Source organism: Stomoxys calcitrans, chromosome 2 (assembly GCF_963082655.1).
Source record: "Stomoxys calcitrans chromosome 2, idStoCalc2.1, whole genome shotgun sequence".
Taxonomy (NCBI): domain Eukaryota; kingdom Metazoa; phylum Arthropoda; class Insecta; order Diptera; family Muscidae; genus Stomoxys; species Stomoxys calcitrans.
The window spans coordinates 149,583,103-149,601,055 of NC_081553.1; the positions used below are offsets into that span (position 1 = coordinate 149,583,103).

The 17,953-nt window shown below is 40.5% G+C and overlaps 1 protein-coding gene across 3 annotated transcripts in view; it reads left to right on the forward strand.

Moving 5' to 3' along the window:
• Positions 1-13,226, forward strand: part of LOC106090509 (cleavage and polyadenylation specificity factor 73) — a 216,436-nt gene extending 203,210 nt beyond the window's left edge. For all 3 annotated transcript variants that reach the window (XM_013256726.2, XM_059363975.1, XM_013256727.2), the window contains 2 exons: positions 12,476-12,921; positions 12,975-13,226. In XM_013256726.2, coding sequence (XP_013112180.2) covers positions 12,476-12,921; positions 12,975-13,064 — 536 coding nt within the window. In that variant the 3' untranslated portion in view covers positions 13,065-13,226. The remainder of the gene's footprint in view (positions 1-12,475; positions 12,922-12,974) is intronic.
• Positions 13,227-17,953: the final 4,727 nt, after the last annotated feature.

Here is a 17,953-nt window from a genome sequence, read left to right on the forward strand (position 1 = left end):
TCTCAATAAACCTGAGAGCGATGCGCCTTCTATTATTCCAACCTCTTAAAGAGCGTATTGGTTTGCCGGGGAAGGCCGATGGCCTAGGCAAATTATAGGCATGCGAAGATAGAATAGGTTCGTCCTTGCCCTTAAGACTCAAAACAGGTGTTTTCGGCCCCCTGCTGACCATTCGTTTGTTGGCTAGTGTAACCTGGATCTGCCGCTCCACCAGTCTTGGTTTCAGTAGCAGATAACATGCTACGGTCACCACCGCAGCTGTTGGATCTTTGGAGTTCATTCTAAGCCTTCTCTCGGACTATATTTCAGCCGCTCCACTGGAAACAGACGCAGATCATCAACCACCTAATGGATTCTTCTATCGCAGCTATCTTTGAGTGACTTAAATTTTTCTTTCAAATATTTTATTATACCCTCCACCATAAGATGGGGGGTATACTAATTTCGTCATTCTGTTTGTAACTACTCGAAATATTCGTCTGAGACCCCATAAAGTATATATATTCTTGATCGTCGTGACATTTTATGTCGATCTAGCCATGTCCGTCCGTCTGTCCGTCCGTCCGTCCGTCCGTCCGTCCGTCCGTCCGTCCGTCCGTCTGTCTGTCGAAAGCACGCTAACTTCCGAAGGAGTAAAGCTAGCCGCTTGAAATTTTGCACAAATACTTCTTATTAGTGTAGGTCGGTTGGTATTGTAAATGGGCCATATCGGTCCATGTTTTGATATAGCTGCCATATAAACCGATCTTGGGTCTTGACTTCTTGAGCCTCTAGCGTGCGCAATTCTTATCCGATCAGAATGAAATTTTGCACAACGTGTTTTGTTATGATATCCAACAACTGTGCCAAGTATGGTTTAAATCGGTCCATAACCTGATATAGCTGCCATATAAACCGATCTTGGGTCTTGACTTCTTGAGCCTCTAGAGTGCGCAATTCTTATCCGATTGAAATGAAATTTTGCACGACGTGTTTTCTTATTATATCCAACAACAGTGCCAAGTATGGTTCAAATCGGTCCATAACCTGATATAGCTACCATATAAACCGATCTTGGGTCTTGACTTCTTGAGCCTCTAGAGTGCGCAATTCTTATCCGATTGGAATGGAATTTCGCACGACGTGTTTTGTTATGATACCCAACAACTGTGCCAAGTATGGTTCAAATCGGTCCATAACCTGATATAGCTACCATATAAACCGATCTTGGGTCTTGACTTCTTGACACTCTAGAGGGCACAATTCTTATCCGATTTGAATGAATTTTTGCACGAAGTATTTCGTTATGATATCCAACAACTGTGCCAAGTATTGTTCAAATCGGTTCATAAACTGATATAGCTGTCATATAAACAGATCTGGGGATTTGATTTCTTGAGCTTCTAGAGGCCGCAATTCCTATCCGATTTGGCTGAAATTTTGCATGACGTATTTTATTTTTACTTTCAACAACTGGGTCAAATAAGGTTCAAATCGGTTCATAACCTGATATAGCTGCCATATAAACCGATCTGGGATCTTGACTTCTTGACCCCTAGAGGTCGCAATTATTATCCGATATGCCTGAAATTTTGTACGATGGATCCTCTCATGACCATCAACAAACGTGTTTATTATGGTCTGAATCGGTCTATAGCCCGATACAGATCCCATATAAATCGTTCTCTCTATTTTACTTCGTGAGCCCCAATGGGCGCAATTCTTAAACGAATTGGCTGAAATTTTACACAGGCCTCCAACATATAATTTAATTGTGGTCCGAACCGGACCATATCTTGATATCGTTTTAATAGCAGAGTAACCCTTTTCTTATATCCTTTTTTGCCTAAGAAGAGATGCCGGGAAAAGAACTTGACAAATGCGATCCATGGTGGAGGGTATATAAGATTCGGCCCGGCCGAACTTAGCACGCTTTTACTTGTTTTTCTAAATAAAATAATGACCTATTACGAGTAACAGGAAAATTCTTGCGGAGCGAAATAACAAAACGTCTGCTCCACACAATTTTTCAAACAAGAATGGGCCATATCGGCCATGTTTTGATATAGCTGGCATATAAACCAATCTTGAGTTGTTGAGCCACTAGAGGGCGCAATTCTTATGCGATGTGGCTAAAATTGATCATGAAGTGTTTTGTTATGACTTTCAACAACTGTGCTAAGTATAGTTCAAATCGGTCCATAACCTGACATAGCTGCCATATAAACCGATCTTAGATCTTGACTGCTTGAGCTACTAGAGGGCGCAATTCTCATTTGATTTGGCTGACATTTTGCATGAAGTGTTTTGTTATGACTTTCAAAAACTGTGCTAAGTATGGTTTAAATCGGTACATAACCTAATATAGCTGCCATATAAACCGATCTGGGATCTTGACTTCTTAAGACACTAGAAGGCGCAATTCTTATCCGATTTTGCACAACGGCTTGTCCCATGACCTTCAATATAAGGGTCCAATATGGTCTGAATCGATCTATAGCCTGATACAGCTACAATATAAACCGATCTCCCGATTATGCTTCCTGAGCTCCTACACGTCGAAATTCTTTTCCGAGTGGACTGAAATCTAACACAATGACTTATACTATGGTCTTCAACATTCATTTCATTTATGGTCCGAATCGGAGTATAACTTGATATAGATCCAATATCTTAACAATTCTTATCCTTTATTCTTTTTTTGCCTAAAAAGAAATACCGCGCAATGAACTCGACAAATGCGATCCATGGTGGAGGGTATATAAGATCCGGCCCGGCCAAACTTAGCAAGCTCCTACTTGTTTTACCTTACTTTTAATACCAAAAAAATTAACCCCAGAATAGGTGAACATTTTTTCTATATATATTTGAGCGGATGTGGTCTGGGCAGACCACAGCCCTAAAAGATCTATAAAACCTTATTAGAGTTGTTAATATTTGTTTATTGGAACAAAAATTACCAGATCGGAGTTTAGATTTAAATACGAAATTGCAAAACGAAAGCAAAATTGTTTTGGCTATATTTTCTGGGTCGTCTTCGTTTTTGGTTTTAATATCACTTGAGGTTCCTCTTACTATATAGAAATTTGATTATAGTATGCATTCCAACATAAATATGACAAGGCAAACAAAATCTTTCGTTTTGCAATTTCGATAACCAGAACAGGCCAGTATAATCGGTTTTAACTGTAATAGAGAACAAGCGAACAAATATATAACGAAGTAATTATGAACACAATTTTACTATTATAAAAAAAAATCAACTGAAATCTTTAATACATTCTCGATTTTGGCGCCTTAAGTACTGCGAAAATAGAAAATGAGATAACTTGGTTTAATTCTAAATGAATTTACATATCTCTTTCAAAGAATTTAATATGTATGTGTATGCTTTACATAGTATCCCAACTAGAGTAGGTTGTAAAACAAACATCTGAATTTGAACAGGGCTCTTTAAGACGACTTGCTTCACGAGCGCAACAGAAAACAAATCAGATCTTACTTCCCTTATTCAAATCCAACTTATCCAACAATGCCAATAGTATCTTCTATATTCAGAGTCCTAATTTTGTATGTGAGGGGTAGAAAACATTGTCTTAGCCCTGCCCTCCTCCCTAGCTGGAATCTCATGAAATCCTTTAGCTAGATAGTAAAATATTTGGCTCTTTCCAATCGAAACGAATATGTAATAAAATTCTATTAAACAAGTCATGCAAGAAGTCGCCAGGTATGGTTCTGTTAAACATCGAGAAAGCTTTCGAAACTATGTTGCAAAATCGACTAATCTACAAATTAATCCCCATGAATCTTCCGGAATATTTTTGCAAAATTATTGCCGATTTTTGAAAAAATCGTAGCTACACAAGGCGCAATATTATCGCCAATATTATACTCACTGTACACATCTAACTTCAAACCCTCCAGATCATTCAACTTTGGCTACTACGCTGACGATACGGCATTAATCTCGAGCAGTAAACTTGCCAGTGCACTTCTCAAAAAGATGGAAAAAAAATTTAGAAAGTTGCAACAAGTACTTCACGAAGTGGATAATTAAAATTAATCATGCAAAGACCCAAGCTATAATATGTCCATATAATAACTTTCCAAAAATGAATCCATCCCGTCCGATTATTTTTAATGGAAACAATATAGAGATACAAAATACTGTTAAATACCTTGGTGTTACTCTTGACCATAAACTTCTGTTTAGAAAACATATAATTAGCGCCCGCGAATAGGCAGTTAAATCATTCGGGAGCACTGTGACCCATATGAAATCGTCGCTCAACACTTATTCTGAAAAACAAAAATCTTATATTTAAATGCGTCATCACACCTATTTCATCATATGTATCCCCCGTTTGGTATAACGCTGCCATATGTTACATCAAAAAATGCAAATCATTCAGAATAAATGTTTGAAAATGATACACAGCAAACAATGGAGATTCCCCATACAATCTTTAAATGATGAAACTGGCTATGAAAAATTTCGTGATTTCATAGAAAGGCAAAATTAATTTTTTTTTTTCAAAAGTAAGAAGCTCCTCTTATGAAATAATTAGAGAATGCATAGAATAATGTTTTACACAATTAGATATAACTATCACATCAACAAACTGGAAAATTTTGTTTTAAGTAGATTATTGTATATAAATAACCTAGTTATAAGCATTAAATTTCCATACTATGTTTGAAAACCCCTTCTTTTTTACTAGATAAGGTTTTCTATCCCAATTTTTACCTTAAAATATTATTCATTGTCGGAAATCCTAAGTACATAAAACAAATGCGCAAGAATTATATGCAGTAATATCTAATTGTATTGTAGCCGTTGAGTGAAGCGAACGTGCTTTTATTTCGCTCCCCAAAGAAAAGTAAATATATATTCGTATCTCGGAATAGGTACGACCTATTACGAAAAAATTTTAAAGCCTTTTGGAGTAGGCTAGAAATGGACTCCAAAGACTCAACATCTGCGGTGGTGGCTTTGGCACCTGTAGTCGAGAGTAATGCTTCAAGCGCACAACTAGTCGTCAGACTAATAAATGAGGAAGAGACGGATAAACCACACAAGCAGACCGAAAAAGCGACCCGGCGCACGACGAAGGAGACAGAGGAGTATGAACCGGCAGCATAATCGGGCAAAAGTGCAGGATGCAGGAAGGGATAGAACTTACATTCCAGGCCCTTCTACGGAAGCTGGAAAAAGAATCAGATCTCCCGAAGAGCATAACACTGCTAAAATACTGATGAAGAAAAAGAGCTCCCCGCTTTTAAGTACTCTGGGAAAACCAAGCCAGCCATCCCGCAATGGAAACTCCAGACTGTGTCCTGCGACGGTGGATAAAGTTGGAACAGGAACGAAAGAAGCGCGCACGGCCCCTGAGCCTTCATGGTGGACTGTGAGTCTTCGTGGTGGACTGGCCACAGCCATCACGGAAGGGGATGATGGTCGCTGAGAATGGTAAGGAGCCGCCCTCTTACGCCAGAGTGGCAAGGAAGCACAACAGAGATGAACTGACTTATGCAGTCATCAATATCGGCTGTGCATCCGGTAGGATTCCACTAGATCATCGGTCCCAAGTGGAGGATCTGGTTAACGATCGGATTTTTGAACATGTGTGGAACTCTGAAGAGGGTCCACCCATACAAATGATGAGCTGCGAGTTTACAGGGGACATCTTTACGCTGCGTTTTACGTCGGCGGAATGTATTGATAGCGTCAAACAGCTCGTCAGAAGTATTCACGCTCCCTGGAAGGGCGCAAAGCTCGACCTTGTGAGAAAGGTATATATCCCCCAGCTCACAAAGGCGGTCTTCATCAAGGGATGGGGCAGTAAATTTGCGACGGAACGCATATTGGGATTCTCGGGCAAGCAAAACCAATGTTTGGTCGAAGAGAAGTGGGAGGTCTTCCACAGGGAGGAGAAGGAGGAAAGAACTCTCTTTGTGTTTGGCATTAATTAAGTGTCCGCGACGAGTTTGGCTAAGATTAAAGGCATGGCGCACTACGGGAGCAAAGCTGTTTTTTTCAAGATTGGGAAGACTAGGATAGAAATTTTCATTCTGCGACACCAGGCCGTGCAGTGGCATGTGACTCAACACCGCCCAAGAAACAGCGGGCCGAAAACGAGACAATCACGGCATCTCTCAATATTGGAAAGACTAGTAGCCCTATTCTGAATAACAATTCCCTGGGAGTTTATTCCCTACTCCCTTTTCCCCTATTCTGAATAAAAATTTACTGGGAGTTTTTTCCCTAATCCCTTTTCCCCTTATTTTAAATAAACTTCGAAAAAGGGAAATCTCTCACAGAGCACGTCGTTGGCGGATGTTTATTGGGATGTGTATTACACACGGCTCCTGGAAGCTTTTCTGCGAACAGGTCGATAGTATTAATGACGTCGTCAAGATAAAAAAGTTTCTCTCAAAAACCCATGTCCAAACTGAAATTTTAATAGACGACATGGGAGTGAGAGCAGAGACAACGGAGGACATATTGAGGCTTTTGATGAAAACCCATTTTTCACAGGATACGACGGGACTCACGGAGACACCGGAATCGTGGAATAATGATATTGATCGAAGGTGTATAATTACGGAATTTATGGTGAAGGAATCCTCGAAGATTCCTGATCGAATATTCCGGGCAAGGCAAGTTATGCCACACCAAAGGCCTACAGACCCGTAAGCCTTACGTCTTTTCTACTCAAATCCATGGAACGTATTATGGACACCATGATAAAGAGTATGACATCCAGCGAACTGTACGAGATTGTGCATAAAATAGAAGAATCCTTCGATGCCACAACGTACACCCTGGCGGTATGCATTGATATCGATAGGGCTTTTAACAATGTGCGGACCGGCACACTGATCCAATCCTTAGACCAGTACCGGGTGGACCCGGTCCCTAGAGACTGGATAAACCATATGCTACGGAACTGGTCGATAAATTGTGTGGCCCATGGCAAGGCACGCCACATGGGCATTTTATCGCCACTCCTATGGGTGACCACCATGTTAAATGTCCTATTACGGATGCTGACTGAGGACGGATTTGAACCCGTCTGCAACGCTGACGATATTAAAATACTTCTAAGAGGTAAGGATCCGAACCAGCTATGCAGAAGGGCCAAAAGGGTCTTGCATATGGCATATGATTGGGCTAGACCCAAAGGTCTCCATGTTAACCCAAAGAAGACTGAAATATGCCTGTTCACGAGGAAGACGAAGTTGGGCCAATTTAACGTACCACGTTTCCTCAATAAGACGATTTCGATATCTGACAAGGTCAAATTCTTAGGTGTGATCTTGGACAGGAAACTGAATTGGAAGTGTCACATTCAGGAGCATACTAAGAAGGCTCACGGATATTGGGCACTATGTAGACGAGCGCGATTAGACCAATACTTACTTACGCCACAGTACTTTAGTGGACTGCTATGGAGGAAAGGTGCAACGTTAGGACTATACAATAAGTTCAGAGAACATGTTGTCTTGGCATAGGCGGATCGATGAGGACCACGCCCACTAGGGCACTGGAGACTATTCTAGATATCCGACCCATTAAAATACAGATTAAGTGTGAGGCAGCCACTGCGGCTATGAGACTTAAGGCGATGGGAGAATGGATTGAGGATGAGAGCAGCTCATACCATCGTGGTATAATCGAGGCGACGATAGGAAACCTGGAAGGAAGTGGAGAGGTTCCCGATCGGATACCTGAGATGAACCTTGAAGTCGAGTGCGACGCACTGCTGCCATCGGCACAGTCTTGGATTGACGAAACCCTAGTATTGCCATCTGGAAGATCATGTTACACGGATGGATCAAAGCTAGAGGACAGAGTGGGCCTGGGGGTTTACATTGAAAACCCAAGGACTGAGATCTGTTTTAGACTGCCTGACCATAACACGATCCTGCAGACGGATCCGGGCGATCACGGAATGCGTGAAGTGGTGCGGTGCTAACATGAGGACGTCGAGTCTGAACATCTTTACCGACAGTAAAATTGCCATAAGGGCGATAACAACCAAGACGGTAAGGTCACGAACAGTCTTGAAGTGTAAGAAGGAGATTAAATCCGCATCGTTTGGGTGCCGGGCCATAACGGAGTTAAGGGGAAATGAAAGGGCAGACGACTGGCGGTGAAGGCCAGAGGACTGCCGTCAATAAACTTGGTTAACCCGAAGCCTTTCAGGTCGACGCAGTCCGAGTTAAGGGAGTGGGCGACGAATGCGCATGCAACATTGTGGAACAGCGAAACGGTCGGTAGATTGTGAGAAGACGAGGCTATTACTGAAAGGAAGCCAGAGGGAGGTCAGTATAGCTACTGATATCATAACGGGACACATTGGACTACAAGCTCACTTATGTAAAATCGGTGCGGCAAGTGATAGCATGTGTAGGGCATGCGAGGAAGATGATGAGACGTTGGAGCATCTCCTTTGTCATTGCCCGGCTTTCACGTCCAACAGATACCGGTACTTAGGTGAAGACACAATATCAGACATGAACCAACTTAGGGGAGTGGCATTGAAAACAATTAAGGTTTTTGCAAGTCGCACGGAATTCCTAACTTAAAATTTTCGTTTTAGAGGTTACTTTATAGTTTTTGCAGCGCACAACAAGCCGATTACTGGCTTAGATGTATATCCATAGTGGCATTAGGCGGATTAATATCTGCACCCTCTTTTCAACCTAACCTAACCTTATATCTAAGTTAAGATAGATCTCATAAACAATTGTAAATAAATTGTATGTAGTACCTAAAATCATTGGATGAAAAAAACAAATTGAATATTGGGCTCTTCCTAGTTTGTCTAGTAGAGAATTGAGGTTTGGAATCGGGTATTTATCGCTGACGGTAAATTCGTTCAACTTGCAATAATTAATCATGATTTATATTTGTTTTTTCCTGAATAATCTTTTCTCTGCTCGACAATCCATAATGGAGTATTGTAATAATATTTTGTCCTAGCATTTCCCTGACTTGGGTCTCAATTTCCCTCTCATGAAGCTGGGGATACCTGTAAACCTGTATGGAGTATAAAGGTCTGTCCGTTGTAGTTACGATTTCATGATGCACCTCGTCAATAGCTGAAAGAGTATCACCATCCTTGAAAAGGAGGTCAATGTAGTCGGAGAGCAGCCTTAAGGTTGCTCCTTTCTCCTCGTTATTCAGATGATCAAGGGTAAAGTTTCTTGTAAAGGTATCATTTGAAAGAGGTTGCAGTGTGCAAATATTGTGGAAATACTTTGGATAATTGTATTTTTCGTAATATATGCTCGATTCTAATTTTCATCTTCAAGGCAGATAAAATTTTTTGTCCTACTATAGCACAAAAGTTTTCGTTTTCAAAGTCTGTGAGTTTCCATTGGAGCGTGTCGAGCTTAACTTCTCTAAAGCCAATAAGTGTCTTATAATAACAAGGTTTAGGGAGGGAAATTTGTGGATATGGTTCTATTAGGATGCCTGTTTTCATAATCCTGGTGTGAGGCCACGCGTCTTCAAGGCACCTAATCTTTTGCTTTTCCAGTGAAATTATGATTATGGGTAAGGGTCATTGGGAGGCAATGTCAAAAAAATTATCTCCTCGGATCGTTTATTTAGTACCTCTTGCATCGTTTCTACCTATGTCCCAGAAACCCTACGCTCATGTGCGAATTTATAGTCTGGGTTGAGTCGTTCTCTATGACATTGTTTCTGTTGTCTGTGGAAAATTATCTCTGCCCGTATGTATATTGGTTGTTATTACGGCCTGTCTGTCATTGCTATTATTTTATTAGCGCCGTAACCTCCTTTTTCGTTGCTGGCTGGATAATATTTGGTGTAAGTGGTATTGTACTTTCTGGATTCTTTCTCATCTTTGTTATTTTTCCTGTGCCTCTAATCAATCCGTCCGTGAATAATTTTAGTTTGGTGTATTTCAATATAATCTCTTGTAGTGTTTCCTTGTCGTTTATTTGTCCACCATTATGTTCACTAAGTCTCTATCGAAATTTTCTGCTTTATAACTTGATAGTTTTAATGACTCTGAGATATTTCGTGTATACTTTATTGAAAAATTGAAAATAGTTCTTTTAAATTACTGACTTTAATCTATCTACATACTTCGGCATAGGTTTTAGTTATTGAAAATTTTTTCTCCTTGACATCCATAATAAATAGTTAGAATAAATTGTCGAGATCGCAAATCGTTGTGCTACGTCTCCTGTAATTTTCACGTTGATAATGATTCCAATTTGAATATTGATGCAACGGACTTCACAAAAGCGACTGGATTGTGTTTTCCATTAAGCGGCTTTATCCTTCGAAATTGCTCGATAACGTCTTTTGGTTGCACCAAAAACTGAAACTGTAAAGATTGTTGCTGTTGAAGTTGTTGTTGCTCCATCTGTTGTGTTTGGAACCGTTGTTGCTGCAGCTAAATTAGTAGTGTATTTATGATATCGTCCTGCCCTCTTATCACCTCGCTGAGCTCGTCAATGTTGACCATGTTTCTGTTGTTATCGAAGTTTTCCAGCATTAACATATTTTCTTTCTCTTAAAATTCTGTAAAATCAGCTGGTTTTGACTTTACCAAACGATTCCTTAATTTGTTGTTGTTTTTAATACTCTCTGGTATTATTTGTTGTGGTCTTCTCACTCAATACTGACAGTAGGATCCAAATAACCAGCCGGCGTTAACCAATTTTCAATCAATTTGTTTGTTTGGCAATCACACATTTAGTTAAATTTTCGTTATTTTGGAGTCACATTTTGTTTTTGTTTTGGTTGCACTAAAGTTTTCCGTCGTTTGAACTTTATTTAAATGACTTTGCAGTTCTTAGGTTGGTAGTATATGTACTTTATTATTTTTAATTGATGTTAAGACTAAAGACTAAACTTAAACTATTTGGAGATATTCATAACTGCCACCATTCGATAGCTGATTTTGATGACTCCTTAAGAGTAACGGAAGTAATATCGGTGAATGTACGTAACTCGTAAGGCCCCTGAGTCTTCAAAGAGAACTGTGACTTCCAAAAGGACGCCAGAGACACCACGGTGGGGCGAGGTGGGGCGATGTGGAGCGAGGTGGTCGCTGAAAAAGGTAAGAAACCGTCCTCTTACGCCAGAGTGGCTAGAAAGCACAACAGAGATGAGCTGACTTATACAGTCTTCAATATCGGCAGGCATCCGGTAGATTTCCACCATCAGTAGAATGTATTTTTACCGTCCTAAAACTCGTCGGAGGTATCCACACTCCCTAGGAGGGTGCAAAGCTTGACCAGGTGGGAAAGATGGACATCCCCCAGCTCACAAAGGCGATGTAGTAGATAGTAGTAGCAAATTGGCGACGGATCGCATGTTGGGATTCGTAGGCAAGAAAAACCTACATCGGCTATGAGACCTAATGCGATGGGAGAATGGATAGAAGATAGGAGTAGGTCATACCATCGCAGTATTATCGAGGCGCGATAAGAAACCTTGATGGACTAGAAGAGGTTTCCGATCGGATACCTGAGATGACACTTGAGGTCGAGTGCGAGACATTTCAGTCAGAGGCACTGTCTTGGATTGGTATTGACATCTAGGAGATCATGCTGTACAGATGGATCAATGCCAGAGGAGAGAGTGGGCCTGGGGGTCTACATTGAAAACCCAGGCGGAGATTCGAGCGATCACGGAATACGTGAGGTGGTGGGGTGTTAATGCGAGAACGTCGTGTGTGAACATCTTTACGTACAGTTAACTGGCCGTCAGGACAGTAACTACCAAGACTGTAAGGTCACCAACAGTCTTGGAGTGTAAGATGGAGATTAACGCCTTCTCTGAGAATGGCACGATCTGCATCGTTTCGCTGCCGGGCCACAGCGGAGTAAGAGAGAATAAAAGACCAAAAAATTTGGCAGTGAAGGCCAGAGCCGTCAATAAACTTGGTTAACCCGAAACCTTTCGCGGCGACGTAGTCCGAGTTAATAGCATGAGCGACGAACATACCGGCACTTAGGTGGAGACACAATATCACACATGAACCAACTTAGGGGAGTGGTATTGAAAACAATTAAGGATTCCTAACTTAAGATTTTCTTTTTAGGTTTTAGAGCGCACAACAAGCCGATAACTGGCTTAGGTGTATGTCCATAGTGGCATGGGGCGGATTGATATCTGCACCCTCTTTTCAACCTAACCTAACCTAAGTATCACGGAATTGATTACTTCGATTTTTTTGATGTTAGTGTTTAGTATTTAGAGCGCACAACAAGCAGATTACTGGTATATTTCCATATGGGGTGGATTAATATCCGTACACTCTTTTCAACATAAACTGACCTAACCTAGCTTTGCACGCCTTTAGTAAAGCATATTCCTGCGGATGAAATAACAAAATGTCCGCTCCACTTACATTATAAAGAATTGTTATTTTTCCTTGTCTCAATTTTTACCTCTTGACTGATGATTACCCATTTGTTTCGTTAATTGATTTAATTTATTTTGTAGAATATACGGATATGAGCATGTCTGTTGTGACACAACGTCAATCAATTCCATGGAGCAGCTCTCTTTATACTTTGCAGCTGCTTTTAGATCGCATTGGTGGTGCCGGAACTGTTGAAATTTTTGAGGAAGGTAAACGTATTCGCGCCTTCAATTGCATAGAGCTTACTGTGGATGCTAAAATCATTGTCATGGAATGGCAAGCAACACCAGTGAATGATATGTTTGCGGATTCAGTCCTAGCTTGTGTTATGCAGACAGAGATGGGAGGTACAAATATTAAGGGTACAACAAGTCAAAGCAAAACAGATCGGACGCATTTTAAAGAATGTTTGTTAGAAACTCTCCAGGACATGTTTGGTGAAAGCTGTGTACCGAAGATGTTTAAAGGTGATATATTACCGGTGAATGTCTCTGATAAGCATGTAGAAGTTAATTTAGAAACCATGGTAAGATAATACTATTGTTAATACTCTAATTTATTACTTAATTTTCATTACAGGCTGTCACTACAACAGATGATGAAAATTTACGTCAAATGGTTACCACGACGGTTCAAAAACTATACCAAGCACTTGTATCAGCTTCATAATTATAACATAATATGAAATGATACAATCTGTAAATGGAGGCCGAATTATTTTCCGTTATAAAAAGTACATGATATGTTAAAAGCTTCCGATTTAAACCCTATAGAAAATAAACTGTATTGTATAGTTATACAATAATAAAGAGGACAAGAGATGAAGTGCAAGAGTAGTGTGTTTGTAATGTATGACATAAATCGCCTGTGGGAATATTCGGCTCATTGTGGTACCTAGAGAGAAAAAAACGTCTGGATAAAAAAGGAAAAAGAGTAGCGGTCTGTAAGGCTTTTGACGAAGACATCTAGTTCGAATCTTGAGGACAAGAACGAATTTGAATTTGACTGGGTAATCGGCGTTCTTTGGTAAACCGTATTCTTTGAAGGCACGTCGGTAATGAATGAAACTCCTTTACCGGTAATGAATGAAACTCTCTTAATTATCGGAGATTTCCTGTACAGGTCTCACCGAATTGAAAACGGCGCAGTCAGCCAAACGACTGAGGGAAACAATGTTAATATAGGTTCAAGAACCTTTTCTAATATCGCTAATGATAGTTGGGTAAAGGTGGTTATCGACAAGGGAGAAGAATAGGACTACATACCTAGGAACGAGTGGGATAGTAAATGGACTGTCATCACGGGGCCGGTCAAGGATCAACGTTTAACAGACATGTATCGTTGCGCTCTACAAAGATTAGTGAGATTTGACCAGGATAGAATGTAGTCAAGCAGAGTACCAAAGACACACGCATGAATACCAAGGAGTCCCTCAGATCCTGAATGAGTGAATAAGGGACTGTTATATCGTTGTTTGAACCCTCGACTGAATGAAAGTGCATGTCAGAGATATGCACTATGCACCCCGACTGAATGAAAGAACATGTCAGAGATATGCACTATTCATATTAAGTCATCCGAGACATCCGGAGTCTCGTAGAATTCAACAAGTCTGAAAGATTTGTATCCTACGGATTTAACAAGATGAATCTAAATGTGTGTGGAAGGCGTTGAGACGGGATCTGACATGCACTGTGTCATCTGGTTGGACTGGGCTCAAGGTGTGCGCCAGCGAGGAAGGAGGGAACTCAAACGGCAAGTCGACAACAGCAGCTGGTGAAGTTTTTAAGGCGGAAACGTGCACACGCAACTATCCAATGCCCTGTGGAAGAGTTGTTCAAATGTCTATGGGTGCGGAAGGAATCTCATCATGAGAAGATCAAACGAGTCTTGTAAGGATAAACTTCTGGCGGAGTTAGACGACAAGGCTAATGCATAAGTGGTGGAAAATCTGAATACTAACTATGGTCGGTTCTTGCAAATAAACCTCCACTAATTTAAGGCCTCTTCAGCGGCACTAAAGGTTCTTCTGAATGCAGGAGTATTTGACGTTGTTCTTATCCAGGAACAAAGGGTGTGGTAAGGAGTGCTTCGTGGACTAAGAATACGTGCATTTAAAATATTCAAGCGTACGGGGTGTGGCATTGCATTCTTACGTAGTGTAGGCTAAATGTTTTTTTTTTCTTCCGTCCCTAAGCACTGACGATTCATTAGTAGGCAGCCTTGTTATTAATGTCTTATTACTGGCTGGCTTCCCCAGATATGGTTCACGATTCGGAGAAGCCGTCTTAAAGCCTTAAAGTTCGGATATTAACAAAAGGGGTGAGCTACTTATTTAATATATTATAAGTTACAATGGGGCGATTGATAATAAAGGAAATAAACCGACTTTTATTACGTGGAACAGACAGGAGGTAGTAGATGATACCTTTGTATTAGAGTGTTAGCGAAAGGATATGGGACTGGGAAGTGTTGAATAAGCACTGCTTCTCTGATCATCGTTTTATTAGTTTCAGCATTAGAGAAAACTCCAGAAATGGTCCCTCAGCTAAACAAAAAGAAAGCAGATACGGATATGTTTCGGCACACATTCTGCACGGTAATCGCCTCTAGACGTGAAAAGATAGTGGAAGCACTCTTGAGTCTGTATGTCCAAGGCCAAACCAAAAAGCAACCGCCACGGTGGATCCCAAAACCGGTTGATCTAAGCATGGGTTGCAAAAAAAAATTTCATCTAAGCTAAAAAAATACGAGAGCGAGCTGAGAAAAGCTCAGAACAAATACAGCGTGGAATTCTGCATCTCAGTGGAGGATAAATCTGAGGCCTCTAGGTTCTCGAGACCTATCACGGTGGGGTATATTCAGAAGTCAGAGAATGTATGGACAATTTCTAGTGAGGAAACACTAGAACTACTCGTTGACACACATTGCCCGGGAAACTATACAACGGACTATGTGACGCCTGAAGAGGTTGTCATTGATATGCATACGTCGGAGGTTAATGTGGAAATGCTGTCTGATTCTAAAATGCGTTGGGCGATGAAATGTTTTGACTTTAAGTCGCCAGGCCCTGATGATGTATCACCAGTTAAATTACAAGCTATTTCGGTAGATTTGTTTCTTGGCTTCGAGCGGTAAACTCTGCTTGCATCAGCAAGAAACACTATTCTGTTTTCGTTTTGCTCTGATTGTTTTATGATTTTTTGCAATTTATCTATTCCACGCATAACTATGTCTGCTACAATATTTGCTTGTTCTGAGTAACACTGTCTTACATATTACCAAATAAACGTAAATATTTTATTTTGGTTTTGACTGAGATAGAATAAAGAAAATCAGTGAAGTGCTTTACACACACATACTAACATACAATCTGTGCTCAAAAACTATCCTTTTTTTCTCTCAAACGCCAACACAACAAAACAAAAAATGCTATTTGTTTCTTTTAAATTGTAGAACTGATATACTCAACACATAAATTAAGTAATCAAATGTCGGATTCCCGATTTCTCATAAACTGCAAAGTCTTTATTGAAAGATAGCTTCTCATATAGTAAAATTACAACTAGACTTATTAAACTAATTATGCTTAATATAAAAATTTACTTAAGTCAGTAGCCCAAGGTGAATCAATTGTGGTATTTCTTTATTGGGGTTACTGCCTTGTATAATAACGATGAAATGTAGGTGAAAATAATTGCATACATAATGACTAAATATAGGTGAAAATAATAGTTCTATTGGAACACTTTAAATTGCTTACGAATAAAATCTAGATTATGATGAACTAGGTTGTAACGTACATTTGTTTTCTTTTTGAACATTCTCCGCCACTGATTGTCGAGGTGTTGGCATTGGATTGTTGCTATTGTTGGAAAATGAGCTTCGACAAAACTTGAATGGGGCTTAGATAAATAATATTATTCCAATGCAAAGAGCCAAATAACTCACAGTGTGATTATGAATCAGTGTCGATTTCACTAATTGTAGCAGGTGTGCAACATCAATGATTTTCAGCTCCTGGTGCAAACTGATGAGCTCTGCATTATGTGTCTCATAGGTGGTGTTCGAGGTGAAATTATTTCAACCCGCAGGCTTGTATCCAGTGGTTTGAGCCGTATATATGACGTATGTGCAATCTTTTTGTTTTCGTAGTGGCCGTGTATTGTGAAGATATTGTACTTTACCGTGCAATTTGACCCAATCTCTAGTATCCCAGTTTCTTGTACCTCAAGGTGGGTCATTTGTAAACCACAAACAAATGAATGCCGCTTGATCTAGAGGTTTTCTCTTGTAGCGCTCGATCTCACGCTCTTGATCATATAGATCTACCTTAAGGCGTTGGATACCCATCCACAAGATGATGATTTGGATGGTCTCTGCTATAACAGCACTGGTAGGATCTTTGTCTCCTGATGGAGATGTTACATATGAGAACTGAGGAGACAGCCCGTCACAGTTCGAAGGGCTGCATTCTGACAGATCTGAATATTATTCCCCTGCGTGTCACAGAGCTGACGAGACAATACTGGCGCTGCATAACTTACCACAGACCGCCCAATTGCTTTGTACGTGGTCAACAAGGTTTATACAATGCACCCCAAGTGCTGCCGGCACTCGTGACGTGCTTCTATTAAGACGTCGATGATGCTGTCTTCTATACGCTATAACCTTGACCATAACATCATAAGTTGAGAAGTTAGGAAAAGTGAGTTGTTTTTGCAGTATCTTTCTCCTTCTTCATCTTCTTTCCTAAATGTTGCATCTCAGATCGCATGTTGTTTAAACTTATTTGACTTTATACTTTCGTCCTTTCCGATTATGTTCACTGTAGAATCGATGATGGATGTCTGGTTTTTTGGTACCACCAATACGTGTTGTTTGTTTTCATTTGTTCTTACAATGGTTGTAGACATTTGGACAGCACATTCAGAGCCCAAGACGCCAAATAACGAGTGCGCGACGTTTCCTACTATATTGAAAACCTTTCGTCTGCTGAGCCTGGGAAATATTTTTGTTGTACCAGCTTCTAGCTGTTTTTGGACATGACTTCACTATTACTCTCCTTAACTCACTTCGATGATGTTGATCCTTCAACCTCACCTTCCTTCTATAAAATTGGCGGTGACGACTCATCTTCAGTTTGGAGCTATCCTATTTATAGGTTTCTTGTGTTAACGATGTTAACAGACAGTGGTCTGTAGTCCGCAGTAGCAGGTGTTAAGCTGACTTCACTGCTGCCTCCCAGAGACCACCGAAATGCAGAGCTCATAGGGGAATGAATTGAAAATCAATAACTTCCCTTAAAGATGATTCTGCTATCAGCCTTGCCTTGCTCTTCAAATACGGCATTATTCAGCTCATTAATTTGGTTATTGGCTTCCACAAAGTTTGTGGCTTTGTCTGCATATAACGTTTGACATTTTTGCAATGGACCCACAATGGGCCACAATAGTCGACACCGGATGCTAGGAACGGCCTCGCTGGCGTGATTATGCCTGATGGGAGATATCCCATGATTTGATTGTACAACTTAGGTTTTGCACGTGTACCCCTTA